A 20189-nucleotide genomic window follows, 5' to 3' on the forward strand; every position below is an offset into this window, starting at 1 on the left:
GACATTTCCGGGTCACATGGCCAGCATGACAAGCTGCATCTGGCGAGCCAGCGCAGCACACGGAACGCCGTTTACCTTCCCGCTGGTAAGCGGTCCCTATTTATCTACTTGCACCCTGGGATGCTTTCGAACTGCTAGGTTGGCAGGCGCTGGGACCGAACGACGGGAGCGCACCCCGCCGCGGGGATTCAAACCGCTGACCATACGATCGGCAAGTCCTAGGTGCTGAGGTTTTACCCACAGCGCCACCCACGTCCCCTGCTGTTTGTAAGTTTCCCATAATATGGCAGCTATCAACTAGAGGGCGGAAGCTTTGCCTTGAGAATTCAGCACTTGATGAAAGGGTTAAGTTCCTCTATCCCAGCACTTCAGTCTCAATCCAAACCGACTGATGCAGTCTGCCTCTGGATACCAGTTGCTGGGGAGAAAATTACTGTGGGCTCCTGCCTTGCTTGGTTGGCTACTGTGAAAACAGGATACAAATCTAAATGAGCCTTTGGTTTGATCCAGAAGGGCTCTACTTACATCTAAATCTCTCCCCTGCCCCAAACATCTGCTCTTCCCTAAATTTTAAAGAAACAGGAGATGTAATCAGAGATCCCTGTCATCTTATCTAGTTAGGTCTGGTTCTAAAGAGAGAATTCACTAAAACACAGTCTATTCAAAACACAATTTTATTCACATGTTCACATATATAGGCGTTCCCATAGTTCTTGGAATGTTCAGATCCCCTCACCCCAATGTACGTATATGTAGACAGGAAGTTCAAGCACACCACACTGGTCAAAAGGTTGAATTGTATCCTGGGATACTGCAAGTTCACATCTCACTTCTGCTTTAATGCTCAGCATCACCATATAAATTTTAAATAAATTTTATTTTCTCTATGCAGAGAAAAACTCTGGGGGGCTGTTTCTGTAGATGTTCCTACGCATCTGGCTCTCTGGATGGGCTTCACTACCCTGAGAGATTGCAAAGATAATTTTTTTATCCCTGTCCCAGTGCTGCCAGAATCTTCTTTCCCACCCCACTCCTCTCTTATTTTCATGCAGTGTTCTGCAGGGTGGGACAACATCTTATTTTACAGCTAGAACTATTTCCACTGAGTAGCCATTTTAATTTACTGCAGCAGCAAAGTCTCTTTGTTGGTCAACAAATGTGTGCAACATCTAACCCTTCTTTTCTGCGCTCAACCTTGGGCAATTCAGTGTTCTGTCACAAAATCTAGAATGAATCTGTATCCTACCGTGAAAGTGTAACAGACACTAGGTGGAGCAAACTCTTTGCCTGGACTGCAGGTGTGCTACTGACAAAGCAATAAAAGACTTCCCATGCCCACCACAAGCCCCTGAAGCCAGCTGTCTTGTCAGCCTAGAACATATGCTCATTCACTCCATGCAATACCAGGACTGCCAGGAACCAGTACCTGAGAAAATGAGAGTACAAAAATGATTTTTTTAAAACACACACACACACACACACACCCCACTGCTTGATTTCCTTAGCTCCTTGTAAATAGGACTTGAGAGCTAACAGATACGTAGGAATTCATGGCAACTCATGATAAATGAGGTATACAGGGAGACTGCAGTTCAAAAAATACCTGCTGCTTTATCAGCATTTGATATGTTTTAAAGTTTCTCATGTTATAAAAAGGCAAGTCTTGCGGCTAATTAGAAGTAGATGGAACCCAGTTTCCTATTAGCATTAAATGTAGGAAGCTTTAGCTGTTTCACTAATGTTTTATGATAGTAACATTCCCACTGTTTTGTGCCAAGCAGTACTCCAATGCATCCTCTCTAATGAGATCCAAAGTACTGTTTTTCAGTCTCTGTAGCAGCAGAGTGGACCATCTTATTATGAAAGAAGGGTTGACAAGTGGAACCTTAAAGAAGAGAAAAGTAGGGCAGGGCTGTAGAAATGGTGAAGGAGCAGAAATAGGAACTATTGGAGAAGGCTTCATTTTAGAAAGGCTTTCACTAGCAACTTATGAGGTACACATGGCAGTCCTTCAATGCCTTAACTGTAGCAGCTAGGCATTCAGATTATACTTAACTGGTGACAATCTGTTTCCAGGCCCAATTTAATGTACTGATTATTAATGTTTAAAGCAGAAAATGGTTTTGGATCAGACTCTCAGAGCAACTACCTGCACCCATATGAACCTGAAGTTCAGCATTGGAAGTCCTGCTGTGTCAACCACTGGTTAGAACTGGCAATGGGCCGCATATCACATTCACTGCAGGAATGGCAACTGCAGGTTTGCTCCGCTGGCCATGTATGGCTGGAATCAGTAGAGTCACCACATCTTCTACCTTCTGTGGGTGCTAATGGTGAAACTCACCATTTGGAAATCCAAGCCTTAGAGATTTCCAAGTCAGGAGACTATGCATCATATGCATTTATGCTCTTAAAATGTCCATAAGGAAGGAATGCAGATAGAAGAATGTCTATGTACAGATATAACTGTGAAATTATCACAAATTTGGCATGGAGTAGTGCTTCCTTAAAGTAGAGATACAAATCCATAGTCTCTTGAGAATACTTATCTATAAAAGGCAAGTTCTTAGTCCTTAAGATTGCAGATGAAATCTCAAAAATAATGTGGCAAATGCTTTCACCTTAAGCCAGGGATAGGAAAAACTGTGGTCTTCCAAGATGATGTTGGATTCCAACTCCCATTAGTTTTAGCCAGCACTGTCAATTGTCAGGGATGATGGATGTTGTAGTTCCATTGTAATCTGGATGTTCCTCACCACTGCCCTAAGTAATACTTCTGTAATGAAATGGCTGCAGTGTCATATGAGAAGCTCCACATTTTGCTACAACTACCACCAGCAGCCTCTCTCTCTCTCTCTCTCTCTCTCTCTCTCTCTCTCTCACACACACACACACACACACACACACACACACACAAAACCACATCCTGGTGTCAGGAGGACACAGGAGCTTCAGCTGCCTCCCACAACATTCCTATCCTGGCTCACTCAAATGAAAACACAGGTGAGCCAGGGGAGGGACAGCTGGAGGTCAGCAGCTGCAGAACATTAATCAGATACCCAGGGTAGCTGCATAAAAGGCAAAGTGTGGGAGTGTTTGGATAGAGGTCCCAGGAAATTTATTAATGGTGGAGAACAGACACTGGAAGAGGGAAAAGGGCAACACCAAGGAAGATAGAAATAAATTGAAGTGGCTTCAGTTAGAGTGAGAAAGGAGGGAAATTAAGTCGGGGGTGGGGAGTAACTCCAGTACAGCACAAGTAAGTGAAAATTGCAGAATAGCAAAGGCAGGTAAAGGGAACTGCTACACTATAGACAATCAGACATGGGTACAGGAAACAAAGTTCTACATGTTGGAAATAAAAAATAGTTCAAGCTGTAGTCAGATTGCTTGACAGAACACAGCTTAGTTTAAAACCTGAGTTGCAGGACCTTGGAGAGCTCCAAGCAAGACAATTGCACACTTGCTCCAACAAGGCCTAAAAAGTCAAATGAGACCTTTCTTACTTCTCAGTTCAGACTACTCCTCTCAGGCTCAGGCTCTGTCTTGGAAATGAACGAGCTGAAAGAGCTTGTCTCCTGGCCCAGAACATAGCATCCTATCTCTTCTCCATTAGTTTTCCCTGGTTCATAGCCTGCCCTTGTGAACTAGCAATGGAGAACTTGGGGCCCCAGGTGGGTAGATGTTCCCTTAGGAACATCAGGCTCGCAGGTTGCAGTCTCTGGGATCCCTGTTCATGGCTGAGAGGTTTAGGCTCAATCTTAGTGTTAGGGCTTGTATCTCAGTCTAAACCCTCTGCAACCCTAGCCAGTAGTCCCCTGTCCTCCCCTCTAAATTGGCTGGCTCCTCCCCATGTAGGTCAGAGCCTGAGCCCAGGGCAAAAGCTCATGGTGCGGTCATGAAACAATCTTCTCAAAGCCTTAAGTGTCTGTCTGATTTATGCTGGCAACTGTGGGAGGAGCATAAGAATTTTGAATGTCCTTTAATCTTGCAAGTGACCAAGTCTGCAGGCTGCATGCAACCCTCCAGGTCTCTCTATTCGGCCTTCAGGACTCTCACCAGACCACACACCCTACTGGATCTATTCTGTGTCCTCCTTAAGTGTCTTTGCTGTGGTGGAATGTATCACTGAAGTGCTTGCCTGGATGGAAAGGTGCATGTGGAGGCTGCTGTATGGCTGGAGTATAGCCTCCTCTTAAAAGAGCAACATATATTGCTCTGTCCAGTATTGTTACCCAGCCTGGGAAGGTTGCCCATGATGGAAAGTGGTCCTTGGGCTGAAAAGGGGTTTGACTCCTGCTTTGAGCGATTTTGCCAGTTTTATGTAATAGACACAGGCCAAACTATTCTCGTGTTATGAAGGATTATGCACAAACAAAAACATCTCAAAGATATAGCAAGAAAACCTAAGGGTAGAAGCCAATATACCCCATTTCCATCTATAGTTCACTACATTTATATGTTCCCTAAGCAGAACAGAAAATAGATGATTAGGAAAAATTAAACCTGTTATATATCCTATCAGCTCCTTATCAATGCAGGCAAGCAACAGTTAAACCTATGAATTTCCATTACTCCTTTCTTTTGTACTGAGTCTTTTAAGTAGATGGCTCTGAATCATATCTGCAGGAACATGTAGGAGAGCTAATTTTAAGAGAGGATTTTCATTTCAGGCTCAAGGTACAAACAAACACCAATAAAAGCCGCAGCCACACAGATCTAATTGCCCAATGGATCATAGGCAAAACTCACCACATGCAATCTCACATCATCTTCTGATGAAAGAAGGAGTCTTATTCACATTCCATACAGTGTAACTGGAGAATGGAGACCCATATGAGATGAAAAACTCAGGTAGGTCAAGCTACTGTTTTGCCACATTTCCAATAGCTGTGATAAGTGGCAGAAGCCTTCTAAAGGAGGCACAGTAGAGCTCAGAACACCCTGAAATGGCCACACCATAAGAATATCTAGTTTCCTGCATCAGATTTGATTAAGAGTAAAATCTAACAACCCGACCTACATCGATGACCTTGGACTTTGAGGCATGGAAGTAGAGACAGGTCAGGAAGGCCTCAGACCCCATTGCAATACCCTTTTCATTCCAATGCCTTCCAATGCCTCCTACCCAGACATACACAAAAAGAGAGAGAAGAACTAAGTACTACTACAACAAGCCCAAACTCTTTTGTATAGTCAACCCTTGCAAGTTCTGGGGGCAAAAGTACTTTCATCATTCCTCTCGTATCAGTAGAACTGCCAAGTTCTCCAGAAACCTCCTCCTATATAAATATAACAAAAACTAGGTCCCTGCTGGTGGTTTTTATGAGTGTAACTTTTACTGGTATGTTTGCTTAGAAAATTGGTTTCATCCCTAAGCACATGGGATTTCTTCCCCCTGGGCCTTTAAAACAATGTATGTGGACAAGAAGTGGCAAGAAGAAAACAAGAAACAGTTGTGTGGATATTTCTTCCTTTCTACTATTTTTGGGGGCTATAAATTAATTTGAAGATGGCCCTGTGGCTAACATGAGCAGATTGGTTTAACATTATGTGACAGATTGGTTTCATTTAGCCAGGAATATCCAGAGGGTCCTCGTTCCTGAGCAACCAGCATTTGCAGTCTTAAAACACATACAGTTCCCATCCTATTTTTTTGTTTGCCTCCAAAATGAACACCAAAATTCCTATGGCATGTCCAATGTACAGAAATGTATTCCAAAGAACAAAAATAAAACAATAGTTCCATTTGTCTTCTTAGAAAAAAAGGGGAATAGGAGAGCTTCTATTGCAGAGCTACTGCAATAAATTTATCTGTTATTTTACATGCAAGGAGAATCCAGTTTTGTGATGATGAGGAAAACGTAGCTGGTTTTAATCCCAGCTATCTCAATTTTAAGTGTCGCTATCAAATTTGCTATGGTAGTGTCAGGGTCAGAGCCAGTACGGTGAGAGGAGCCATGAACTCCAGGAAAACCAGTATTCAAGACTAAAGGATTATCTGGGGCCAAAGAGCAAGTCAGGATACAGGAATACAATGCTTGGAAAGACCTTGCTGCTAAAGCAAGGCTTAACTGAAACAGTTATACTCCTTCTTCCACATGAAGACCCAGTGGTCAGTTTGAGAATCTGTATCTGTGAATAAGGATGAGTGGATTCAAAGAGCTTAAGTCCCATTATTTCAAAGGAGGGATATTTAATTATGTACTTAACTTTCTCTCCCATTGAAATCAATTACAGAGATTGCTTTGGGCTAATTCCATGGCTAATTTGAAGACATGGCAATTCTCTGAAATTTAGGTAGGAGTATGGGAAGTTGTCATAAACTGAGGCAGACTTAACTGACTTATCCATCTAACTCAGCACTGTTTATTATACAGTACTGGTGGGCAGTGGCTCTCTCGAATTTCAGATATGGACCTTTCCCAGCCCTGCTTACATATGCTAGGGATTTCTGATAAGAAATTATATAAATACCTAGATTAGAAAGTGGTGGTATTTCAAACCGAGTGACATTTTCTCAGAAATAATAAGTGTCCATAATTGTTAGGGATTCAGAGGATTAATGTAAGTAGCCAAAAATAGTTTCCCAACAGATCAGCTATGTCAAAGTCTTTCAAGCCTTTGCAAAGTTTTATTCTGCATGGTTTCTATGCAGAATTGCAAGGAATGCAGCACAATAGGCAAAGAGAAGACATTTGGTAGAGTGACTATCCAAGATCCATGACTGGACAGTAGCATTTCTAGGCACGATTCTGAGAAAGTACCAGTCAGCTAACCTGGACAACCAGTAGTGATGTATGGAAGTATGGAAGTGAGAGCTGGACCATAAAGAAGGCTGATTGCCGAAAAATTGATGCTTGTGAATTATGGTGCTGGAGGAGACTCTTGAGAGTCCCATGGACTGCAAGAAGATCAAACCTATCCATTCTTAAGGAAATCAGCCCTGAGTGCTCACTGGAAGGACAGATCATGAAGCTGAGGCTCCAATACTTTGGCCACCTCATGAGAAGAGAAGACTCCCTGGAAAAGACCCTGGTGTTGGGAAAGATTGAGGGCACAAGGAGAAGGGGATGACAGAGGACGAGATGGTTGGACAGTGTTCTCAAAGCTACCAGCCTGAGTTTGACCAAATTGCGGGAGGCAGTGGAAGACAGAAGTGCCTGGCGGGCTCTGGTCCATGGGGTCACGAAGAGTCGGACACGACTAAACGACTAAACAAAGCAACAACCTGGACAAAAGGAAGGTGAGAAAATGCCTGTGGCACAGGTGTGCTCTGCCCAACCTGTCCCTTTAAGATTGCTACCCTTGGCAGAAGGAACGATGCCCAGGAGCTGGTTGTTGACTGAATGCGTCTGTCATCTGAACTTGGTTGAAAAACTGCAGGAGTCAACACTTGGCCCACTTTTGGTGAAAAGAGTAAAAGGAAGTGGTCAGCAATATGGGGCCTAATCAAGACAGCTCAATGATTACAGCTAGACCTAGCATCCACCTGAGGTGGGTGGATGGATGGGGAATGAAGCCCTCTCTGACTGCTCTTCTTTTTCCAGGAAAAGGAAATGGACAAAGTCAAATAGGCCTCTCTGATCCCATTGCAAAGAGCACAATTAGTCATCCCCAAGCTCTAATGGCTTCTTGAAATGCTCAGCTGCTTTTGATGACTAATCTGCTAAGTAAAATAAGTGATGCCTAGCAAAGCAGCACACTCCAAATCCAGCTTTAGCTTTATATTATGAATGACACTGGTAATTAAATCAGCAGATACTCAAAATCTGGTGACTCAGCCTTTGTACTAGTGACTTTTAACTTTTGTCCATGAAACTATAAATAAGTAAGGTATGATAATTTACTGAAAAATGTTTGCAGGTAAAACTTTGAGTTTCAAGATGAGAATCATTCTGGTTATAAAGAAAGTAAGGCTGTGTCCAAATTAGAAAACACGTCATATGTCATTTGCTTTGTCCTTCATTTAATTGACTGCTACTATGGTCCCCCTCACAAAAATGCCTGGGGTGATCTTGAGATAGAGAATCTAAAGGATGTAATGATGACCACTAACCTGGATGGCTTTGAAAAGGGGATTATGTGTTCTTATGTACGATGGATCCTGAATTCATCAGACTTAGTTTGTGGCAGAAAAAAAATAGCAGATGAAATTAGCAAAAGAACAGTTCAGGGATTTACAAAGTTGTTCTAAAACTTCCCCGGAGGCCCAGCTGTTTGGAGGGAGTAGCTTCTGACCAAGCACATCCCTAGACAGAACAGCCATTTCCCCACTGATTGAAGAATGCCCCATTTTATTTATAAGAATCACCCAAGGCAGCAATAGCTGTATCTGGGGACTCACCATATCAAACATGTAGATGGAGCATTTGCACAACCAGATATTTAGAGTATCACTCACCAATGGGAATAAGCTCCTTATGCATGAAATACACTCCACAATATAGCAATGCTAATTTTTCCCAGCCTAATTAAAGTAAACCATTCAAGTGACCATCTTCAGGATGTTGTTTTTGAAGCGGAAGACCAGGATTTTCCTGACCTTCAGTCATGCAGAGTGCTGAAAGAAATCCCTTTGAGTGTAGACTCACAGATAGCATGTAAAATCCAGACAAATGATTGCTTTGCCAGTGATTCCCATTTTGCAGCAAACAGGTTATTAGTGTGGGACTCTGTACAAGGAGCCTGCATTCAAAAAGCCTGTTCATTATTAATGGAATATGAGCTTTTGACATCAAAGGGGATCCATTATGTATGCTAAACGGTGGTGTGAGGGAAAAGAAGGACCTGCATTTCAAGTCCTCTCGGTGCTTTTGTCCCTTGTAAATCAATCAAGCTTGACAGATACTTTAAGGAGAGTAATCTTTTCAATGATACTGTCAATGGATAACATAATGGAACATTGTCTTGATGCTGTGTGAAGACATGAAGCTAGTCAATTACAGACAACACTTCATGCAGCCGCCAGCTTTCACTTGAAGCAATTCTAGGGAAGTATTCTAATCCTTACAAATGTCTGCTGTAGCATACAATGTAAATGAGACCTCCTGAAGCTTCAGAAAAATAATTAGCTACAACAGTGGCCCATTCCCACACTTCTCAAACATGGGCATGATAACGTTTACTGTGCAGTTTTCCGTCCTTCTCGAGCGTTCGGTGCCTGCTGTGTATTTATATACACAGCTTTCTAATTGTCACTGCTTTGTTCCTCACACCCACAAAGGCTTATACCGAGAGTGTCATATCTGCACATATCTCTTAACAAAGAAATCCTGGTAGCCTGACCAACTGTATTCCTTGCTGTTCTTACTACTATAGCTCAAGACACTACTAGGGCTTGTTTATTTAGAAAGAGTCGAGAGTTTTGCAACCACGTGGGACAGTCACAGGATTGTACAGACCTCAACATGACAAGGGTTTCTGACACTAAGGCAGAGATATGCAACAGGAGCATCCCTGTTACATGTTGGGAAGTGCCCAAAGATTAGCTCATGTCATCCAGTGTCAGCAATAGAGAACAGTAAGGGCCACCAGTAGTACCTGGTGGAGAAGGGGTATCCATAATAAAGCATGCCACGGATCTTGCATCCCTCTGGTTAAACATTTGCAGATCTCTATTTTTAAACAAGATTTCTTTTTTAAAAAAACACATCCAAGTACAACAGAAGGAATGTGAGCTGCCAGTTTAAACATGTGGATGAACAAGACAGTGAGGCTATTAGTTTGGGGCCTGCTATTTTGTCCAGCGATAACTGGCATTTGAGTCTTGTTCCAAGTGAATTCCTCCCTGTACAAGGTCACACACCAAAACTGCTGAGTCAGTGTGAGAAGCTGTGAGCCAGCAGCTCCCAGAATAATCTCAAATACGCTGGCTGCCAGCATGTGCTGAAGCCTGCCAGTTGCCTCTGGAAGTGACCTGGAGCAGGAGGCAAACAATGTTTATTTGATTGTTGGCACCTACTTTCTCTCTTCCTAAAAGGCTTCTCTTCCTCTAAAAACAAAAACAACCATCACTACCAAATGACAAGGATATGCACCATTCCTTCCAAAATAGAATTAATTTAGTTTGTATTTTATCCAATATGAGAAGATACATAGTAGCAGCAGTTTAACAATTCAAGCCTGGTATATAATAACAGTCTTAAAGGGTTGAGTAAGTTGTCCCAACTAGTCCTGAACCAAATGGTGATCTAGGCAAGGAAAATGTTTGGCTCCCACTTCATTTGTTCAAGTTTTTAGAAACTTGCTTTTTTTCATTTTTTACATTTGTAGCCTAGTTCATTATTTCAATGCACAATCTGCAAGCCTGTTTTATCTTTGTCATATAAGACAATATGTTTGCCTGCACTGATTTGACCACAATCAGTCATATGCACATAATTTGGTCAATTTCCACAAGGATGAAATATAGCAATCTTGTTAATGCAATATTGGCCACACAGACTGGCAGCTTTACAAGTAAATATGAAACCACAGCATTAGAACTGCAGAACATGGGTAGCCTTTTTGTAAAACCCACCATCTCCCTTGGGCTAAGTTCACGATGAAAACCTCCCTCTTTAGAGCTGCTATTTGCCCCACGATGCATCGTTATTTAAGTGACCATTGTTCAAACTCCCACCCTCAATGGCACCATCTTGCTTCTACCCCCAAAGGCACTGTAGGTGCTATTTAAAAGTTTAAAAACAGACATACTAATTGCAATCACTCTACTGACTTCACATCTATTTGGACCCCTAAAAAGACCAAGATGCTTTTTTGTGTGTGTTTGGGACTGGGCACACTGCTTCCCAGTCAAAACTATATTAGAATCCTGGATTCCTCCATCATTTTCTAAGATTCTGACTCAAGGTAGGCCATCAAAAGAAGCAAAGAGGTTTGATCCCTGGACAATTAAATTACGGCTTTAATGTGCACACATCCCTACCCAAGCACTGTCACCAAATCCAAGTGCACGTCTTACCTTAGTTTGTTTATCAGCTCTGCATTGCAAAGTGTTTTCTTTTTTTTTTGGCCAATTTTTATTAAGTGAAACCATGAGATGCAAACAATTTCTATACAGTACTGTGAGGTGGGGAAAGCCCTTCAGGCTAGCATTATTGCTAGTAGACAAATGGGACTCTCTGTTGATTGCTTTGTTTCCAATATGCAGACTCAGCTGCTTTATGTTGTTTCGGTGCAGGAAAAGCCAGGGAGGCCCTTTATAGCATGTTCCCTCTTCCTGCACCTTCAAAATATGGGTTATTAGGATCATATTGGCTGTGACTGGAATAATGCAAGATTAAACACAACTCAGCAGCTGGAACATCCATTGATGGCGTATAAGCTAAACAAGCTATAGCTTATATACGTATAAGCTAAACAAGCTATAGCTTAGGGCCCCACCTTTTTTGGGGCCCCAAAAAAGTTTAAAGAAAAATCTGGATGTACATTTCCAAAATATAAGATAAAAAACAAATTACTTTGATAAAATACATATTTTGTTATCTGCAAATGGCTTTAGATACCTATTAGGTCCGTAAATTACCATATAGCAAAAAAAAAAAAAAACCAAAAAAACCAGCGGCAATTTGTTGTTGACAAAGGACAGCTGGGCATATAAAGGGCCCCATTACCTTCAGTAGCTTAGGGCCTCATCAAATCTAAATCCGGCCCTGTCTGAAGGCATATGTTCCTCGCCCGTCTCATAAACCCAGTATGCAGTCAGTTGCAAATGTGACCCAGGCTCTACTGGTTGTGAGAATGCTGCCACAACAAAAGTGAATCTACCAAGTAGCAGCAACACACACATATCTCAGCCATCATGGCTTGAATGGAGCACGGGCTGCCTGAAGACTCTGGCACTGCCAAAGGCTGAATGAGTTGTATGAATGAGTTGTATGAATAGACACCTATTTAATAATACAAAAAATATATATATATGAAGGGAAGGGAAGGGGGAAGGAAATACAGTAGAAAAGAGAGAGAGAGAGAGAGAGAGAGTTGCTTACAAAGGAGAAGTCTTCAGCATTCTGGCAGAGTAGCTTGGGGAAAATAGCCTGTCTCTGAAATCTTTCCTCGTCTTCAAAAATGTTCCCATACATAAAGCCATTCATCATCGTGGAGTGAGCATGGATGTCGATATAGAATTCCAGGGTAACTTTCTGTATAGAAAATATATACATGCACACAAAAGATAAATTGAAAACATATTTCAAAAGGGAACTCAGCTATAAAAGCAACAATGTCATCCCTGAAAATCAAAACATATAGCAGTAGGAAGTGTTGTGCCAGAATGAAGACAGTGTACCAATTAGGGCTGCTTCAGGTCTTTTCCAAAGTGGCACACACAGCCCTAAAGCTGACATTCCTGTGCAGATGTTTCTCTTTGAGATGCTCACACATCTCGGCCCACTCTTGAATGGAAATTTTCCACTCATCCATATGGAAATTGCTGGTTTTACCCAGACCTAAAGATCTGAACCGAAGAGAAAAAGAAGTATTCAGTTTACATCTCTGTAAGAAAAAGAGAATGGTGGAGTTCACTGATTATCCATGCCAAACAATTACAAACAGTCTACAGGTTATTTCATACAATCATTTTTTCAGGAAGAAGTCACTACGGGTGATAAATCATTATAAAGCTTCTGTACATTTGTACCTAAAACTGTTTCCTTGTGTAGTGAATGCTTGTAGGAATTTTTCACCTCATGGTGACATTCCCTTATACAAAAGACATTCTGAGCACTTGAAAAAGTGAAATCTGGTAGATGGACATGTAAAGAGAGTGAGAAAAATATTTTAGGCTGTAATCTTATACCTGCTCACCTGGGAGTAAGCCTCATTAAACTCAATGGGACTTATTTCTAAGTAGACACGTATAGGATTGCACTGTCAAATTTTATAAGCTACAGTGAAGATTCTGAAGGCCTTGGAAATCCTTGTAATTAAGAAGCAGGATATGTACCTTATAAATAAATGAATAAAACACATTAAGAGTATAAAACAAAAACATGGGAAAGAAGATTAAACTGATGGTTAAAATCAATGCAGTATTAAAGGGTGAGCCTTCCATCTTGAGTCAAAATGGCATCTAATTGTGTCGAAACACAGGTGAAAACCTGCACCTTGATCCTGGAACCATCATGAAATATTTGGTTAAAATCAATGCAGTTTTGAAAGCTTCAGTCCACTACCTTGAATCCAAATGGTGTTGTTAGATGAATCTCGGGAACCATCGTGCAAAATTTGCTCACAGTATCTCAAGAGGTGTCCAATTGCATACTGAACAAAAATTACAACCCCCATCACCCTTGACAATTGGCCATGTTGACCAATGGGAACTGTAGTCCAAGAACATCTGTATGGTACTAGGTTGGGGAAGGCTGTCTTAGAGTATATTTTCAATGCTTTGTAAGCTGTAGTCAGAACTCAATTACAAGAGTGAAAATCAACCAACAATCAAATAACCCTTCACTATTCTTCTCATTACACAGTAGCCCAACCCCTCTCAGTAACATGGCCAACTTTGCACTCGTAATTACCTCTTAGAGGTCCAGTTGCCGGGCAGCTCTACCAGTTAGGAGAATGGCATTTTAGTATTATACATGTTCTTTTTTTATGAGTCACATTTGATGATGATAAAAAAATGAAACATCCTTCCCATTCATTTGCCCAGCAATGGATTCATTGTTAATGTAACACAAATATTCATAGCAGAAAGATTCTCTTTGTTTGGAACTACAAAGAAGGCTTCCTGGCCTTATAATGGCCAGCACTTGCAGAGTTATTCTACTGCTATACTTCAGCTTTCCACTTCATTTTGCTGGTATTCATTGTGTTACGGAATATGACTATGGAAAGCTGTTTTGGAGCATGGTACCACAGTTGAATTAAGGTACGTACTCTATTTTTTCAAAGAAAACAACAATCTCACTTCATAATGCAATTGTTTCTTGTGTAAATTTTTCTGGAATAGAAGGCATCTATGATACAAAAGGAAATAAAGGCTACAGCAATGTTACTCAAAATGGAGGGCGCAAGAATTACTCTCTGGTTTATAGACTTTCATGGTTGGAGAAGGACCCAACAAGCTCAAAACCTGGCAAATGCCATATTCAATCATGCCACAGTAATGAAGAATTAAGTCTTTATGGCGAAGGATGAAGATAGCAGAGAAGAAAATATGGCAGTGATTTATAGAAAGCATGGTGATTTGCCAGGTCTAATTATCACAAAGGATTGGTAACCCTGTTCCAAGGTCCACAAATGCCCTTCTGTTCATGGAAATGTCTCTGAAGAAGAGAGTTTGGATTTGATATCCCGCTTTATCACTACCCGAAGGAGTCTCAAAGCGGCTAACATTCTCCTTTCCCTTCCTCCCCCACAACAAACACTCTGTGAGGTGAGCAGGGCTAAGAGACTTCAGAGAAGTGTGACTGGCCCAAGGTCACCCAGCAGCTGCATGTGGAGGAGCGGAGACGCGAACCCAGTTCCCCAGATTACAAGTCTATTGCTCTTAACCACTACACCACACTGGCTCTGATCGGGTGACAGCTGGAAGGTGCCTTTCCCTCGGCAGTACAGTGGTACCTCGGGTTACATACGCTTCAGGTTACATACGCTTCAGGTTACAGACTCAGCTAACTCAGAAATATTACCTCAGGTTAAGAACTTTGCTTCAGGATGAGAACAGAAATCGTGCTCCGGCGGCACGGCAGCAACACGAGGCCCCATTAGCTAAAGTGGTGCTTCAGGTTAAGAACAGTTTCAGGTTAAGAACGGACCTCCAGAATGAATTAAGTATTTAACCCGAGGTACCACTGTACTCTGTGTACCCCAATTTGATCCAGTTGTTTGGAGGACTCTGCAGAATTGAGAAGGATATGTGTGGGGATGGCAGAGGAAGTTGCATGGTAAAGGGAAATTTGTTAGTATCCCCTCCCTTCACCTTACATTCACTGATCCCTCCACTGGATCAGACAGCCTTTCAGAAATGAAGGACACTGTCAGGGAACTGCCATCGGAGCCAGAGGGAGAGGGAGGGCTCTAGAGGGATTCTGGAGAGTGTACCGGGAGGGAGAGAAGCAGCCCATCTTCTGGGGAAGGAAATCAGCGTAACACTAGTGGTGAAGGGGGGCAGAGGGGGGAATCGGCGAGGTGGCTCCATGACTCCTCGCCGGAGACCAGCGGGGAGAGCACGGGTCCTCCGCTGCCCACACCCTCCCTGCGCAGAAGGCTTCCATGCAGGGAGAGTAGGCGGAGACTAGGCGTCAAAGAGCTTCTTTGCTGGAAGAAGTTCAAGAAACGCCCACTGACGGATTCTGCCAGCGATTGAGACAGCCACGGGTGAGTGGTTGTCCGAACAGAAAGGGTTCACCCAGGTAACTCAGCCAAGCGTGGCGCCGATTTACGCACCAGCAACCCCTAGAACCATTACAGACACCTCTGGATACAACACAGTATCTTTGTGAATGTGCCTCGACATTGGGCTGTTGATATATACAGAATATTAATGCCAATCTCCAACCAAATGAAACTGAGTACCTGGCCCAAAGTCAAGGGTATGTTGACTCAAAGGGGCTTCCAGGCAGAGCCTAATATCTGAAAAGGCTGATTCAGATAATTGTAAACAGGTTATCAGCAAAGGTTTCTTAAGGTGTTCTTTACTCTTTAGATTTTGCGCAGAAAGGATGGATTAGAAAACTTCCGGTTGGCGCCAGTGCTTAATGGTGGTCCTCTCTTCGAGCTCCGGAGGAGGACTGCTTCACGAGTTCGGGTCTGACCGCTACGGCGAAGCGGGGACCCCTAAAATCACAGGCGCGGAAGCCTGTGAACAAGGAGACTCGGTGGGCACCATTTGCGCCCCCCTTTACTGCAAAAGAGCCTTTTTAAAGGCTCCGGAGGAGCATCGGGGGTACATGCGGTGCTGAGAGTCGCTACCCAGCCCGTGGAGTGAAGCCGCGTCGCCATAAGCGGAGAGCACCGATTCCTTCCTGAAATTTGGACTGAAATTTGAATACCCGTAAGTAGGATTGGGAAACATATTGGGACTACAAAAATTACTTGAAATTTGGCTGAAAACGGGGGACGGTAAATAAAGGAAGTCTGCCTCCCCCCCGACTGCATGATACTTAAAGCAACGGAATTTAAAGCTGCAATTGAAGGAAAAGCAAATTTGAACTTTTTTGAACCGCTTAACCCTGACATTGAATCTGAACTCCCCCCCCCCCCAGCAAGCAGGAGCGAGGGGGGGAGAAAAGGGAATTTGATTTAACCTGCATGAAAGGAAACAAAGGGAAAAATTTTCCGCTGTCTCTGACTCTGGGAACAGGCTGCCTGGGTGAAACATTTTGACAGGGACTGTCAGAAAAGACAAATTGTGACTTTATTTGATACAATTTTGGGACTTTGGGACTTTGGGATTGTATTGAAAGAGCAAATTGATAATCTGTTGCAACTAGAAGATCGGAAGATTGTGGTTAAAAAACTTTCCCTCTTTGGGGGCTTTTGGCTTCTTTGTTTTCTTTGCTTACTGGATACACTGAACTGCTCCCTCTAGAGGGTTTGAGAAGCAACAGTTGCAACATAGACTGTAAAAAACAAGTCACTGGATTTTTCCATTCAAAAGCTGTTCCTGTGGGAACGACCTTGGGACATGAGCGGCACAGCAGAAGAGATAGCAACAAGATCCAAAGTTAAAGCCGCACAAAAGAAAAGGGGCTCTACATCAGGCATACTGTCAACAGGCGCAGCTGGACAGGAAAAAGGGATAGATATATTCATGGATTCAGTGACACAAGCTTTACTCAAGATAAATGAATCTTTAGAAAATTTGACAAAGCAGAGTACGGAAAATACCAAACAGCTGACAGAACTCACAACAAAATTAGATCTGAACACTAAAAGTATTACATCCAACACAGAAACTATAAATAAATTAGTTGAAGAAAATGCTACAATCCGAAAAATTGCTGAAGAAGCTAAATCTACTGCAGATACTACACAGGAAAAATTAGCACCAGTTTGCAAGAAGCTGGATGAGCATGAGGCCGCCTTGTCTTTGTGGGAGATGAAGAGGAAGGAGAGGAATCTGAGACTTAGATTGGTCCCTGAAAGTGAAGGGGACAACTTAGTGGACTTTCTCACAAAAGAACTTTCAGAATTTTGGCAGGTAAACACAGAGGAAGAAGAATTTAAGATAACAGCGGCCTTCAGACTGGGGAGAAGGCAAAATAGAAAGATTCCGAGGGATTGTCTGATAACTTTGAGATCAAAGGAGGAAAGAGATAAAATATTAAATCTACATTATCAAAGAACTCTTGAGATTGAAGACGTTTTTGTGCAAATTTACAAGGACATCCTGAAATACATTCTGGAGGCTAGAACTCACTACAAGAATTTGGTTTACCTGCTGAAGCAGAACAGTATTCCTTTCAGGTGGGAATTTCCACAAGGTTTGTCCTTTAGTTATAAAGGAAAGAAAGTTAAGATAAGAACAGTACAAGATAAAGAACAATTTCTGGATAGAAACGAAGAGGACCTTCAGAAAGGAGTGGTAGAACTGACCTCTGAAACAGACCTTGGAAACCTGACATTCGGACTTAAATCACCAACGGAAGAAGGACAGCTGCAGGGAGCAGCTGGAGGTAACTAATTAATAATGTCTCTGCAATTTTTGAGGTGGAATTGTAATGGACTGAACCTTCCCAGAAAAAGGCGTGAAGTTTTCCACATTTTGAAAAGAGAACAATTGGACTTGATTTGTTTACAAGAAACCCATATAACAAGGGTACACAGAAAACTACTTATAAATAAAAGATTGGGACAGGAATTTATTTCATCGGATAAAGTCAAGAAAAGAGGAGTGGTGATCTATGCAAAGGAGAAATTGGCCCCTAAATTGATTTTTAAAGATGAACAAGGAAGATTTTTGGCAATTGAGATACAAATCCAAGGAGAAAAATTTTTGACAGTTGGCATTTATGCACCTAATGAAGGGAAGGCAGAATTTTTCAAGAAACTGCATGAGACATTAATGGATTATTTGGATTACAATGTAATTTTATTAGGAGATATGAATGGCATGGTTTCTACAAATATGGACAAAGCACAAAGACAGGTGGTCTCTAAGGATGGGAGACTACCCAAGACTTTTTTTGAAATGACAGAGAATATGGACTTGATTGATATTTGGAGAACCAGAAACCCTCTTGAGAGAGAGGGGACGTTTTTCTCTGAGGCACAAATGACATGGACAAGAATTGACCAAATTTGGATTACTAGTGGAATGGCTCCAAAGATAAAAAAAGTGGAAATCTGCCCAAAGACATGCTCCGACCATAACGCTGTAAAGATGGAAATGAAATTGACAACAGCCGGTTCCTTTAGATGGAGAATGAATGACACCCTATTTAGAGATGATGAGATTTACAAAAAGGCCCAAAAAACCTTGAAGGACTATTTTGAGATAAATCTGAGGACAGACGTTGAAAAAAGAGTGATTTGGGACGCAAGCAAGGCCGTGATGCGAGGTTTCCTAATACAACAGAATTCTTTAAAGAGGAAAAAACAAAATGAGAAGAAAGATAAGATTTTGGAAAGAATAAAAGAAGGAGAAAAGAAACTGAGGTCTAAACCAAAGTCTCATGAGATTTTGAGAGAAATTAAGTTTTACCAGATGCAGTATATGGAACTGATGAATCAAGAGATAGAATGGAAGATCAAGCAAATGAGACAAAGGACATTCGAATCAGCAGATAAATGTGGGAAACTTCTAGCATGGCAATTGAAGAAGAGACAAAAGTTGAACACAGTCACAAGTTTGGTGGTTGAAGGAAAGAATGTTACCAAACCAAATGAGATTAGTAATTGCTTCCAGAGTTATTTCAGAAGGCTATATGCACAAGGGCCGGAAAACGAAGGAGATATAGAAGATTTTCTTACGAAATATGGATTACAAAAAACTTTGCAACAAAGTATGTTAGTTTTAAATGAGAAAATAACAGACCAAGAAATAGAGGGTGCCATTCAAAATATGCAATTAGGTAAATCTCCAGGACCAGATGGACTAACCTCCAGATACTACAAAGCTTTGAAGGAATGGTTAATACAGCCGCTGAAGGAGGTTTGTAATGAAATATTAGAGGGGAAAAAGGCTCCTGAATCGTGGAAAAAAGCTTTTATCACACTTATACCAAAGTCTGAAACTGAAAAAAACAGATTAAGAACTACCGCCATATATCATTACTTAATGTGGATTATAAAATATTTGCTGACATTTTAGCAAAAAGACTGAAGAGGGTGCTGGTGGAGGAGATTCACAAGGATCAGGCAGGCTTTCTCCCGGGAAGACACTTATCAGATAATGTTAGGAACATAATTGACATTATGGAAATGTTGACAGTAAATATTAATACAAAGGCAGTTTTGATATTTGTGGACGCAGAGAAAGCTTTTGACAATATTTCTTGGAACTTCATGAAGAAGAATCTCCATGGGATGGGGGTAGGCCAAAGGTTTGAAAATGGTATAGGTGCAATATATTCTGAACAAAAGGCAAAGCTAATTGTAAACAATGTGGTTACTGATGAACTTCCTATAGAAAAAGGGACATGACAGGGGTGCCCAATATCCCCACTACTTTTTATATCAGTCCTGGAGGTGTTGTTAAATATGATTAGGGGGGACCAGCTGGTAAAAGGAATTCGGGTCGGAGCTAAACAATATAAATTGAAGGCATTTGCAGATGACTTAGTATTGACTTTACAAGAGCCAGACACTAGTACGAAAAGAGTTTTAGAACTAATTCAATTCTTTGGCCAGGTTGGAGGATTCAAGCTGAATAAACAAAAAACTAAAGTCTTGGAAAAAAATCTAACAAATGTTGAAAGGGAGAAGTTTCAAAGTGAAACTGGGTTAATGGTGGCGAAGAAAGTGAAATATTTGGGGATTAATATGACATCCAAAAATGTGAATTTATTTAAAGATAATTATGACAAATGTTGGACAGAGGTAAAGAAAGATCTAGAAATATGGTCAAACTTGAAGCTTTCCTTGTTAGGCCGAATTGCTGTGATTAAAATGAATGTTTTGCCAAGAATGTTATTTTTGTTTCAGACATTACAAATAGTGGACAAACTAGACTGTTTCAAGAAGTGGCAGAAAGATATATCTAGATTTGTCTGGCAGGGCAAAAAGCCCAGAAT

The 20189-nt window shown here is 41.6% G+C and overlaps 1 protein-coding gene across 1 annotated transcript in view; it reads right to left on the reverse strand.

Annotated features, from left to right (window-relative positions):
• BEND5 (BEN domain containing 5) overlaps nucleotides 1-20189 on the reverse strand; it is a 721515-nt gene that overhangs the window by 52849 nt on the left and 648477 nt on the right. Inside the window, exon 10 of the mRNA XM_081868270.1 lies at nucleotides 11994-12146. Coding sequence (XP_081724396.1) covers nucleotides 11994-12146 — 153 coding nt within the window. The remainder of the gene's footprint in view (nucleotides 1-11993; nucleotides 12147-20189) is intronic.

The sequence above is a fragment of the Podarcis erhardii genome, assembly GCF_964252035.2.
Source record: "Podarcis erhardii genome assembly, chromosome: 6".
Taxonomy (NCBI): Eukaryota; Metazoa; Chordata; class Lepidosauria; order Squamata; family Lacertidae; genus Podarcis; species Podarcis erhardii.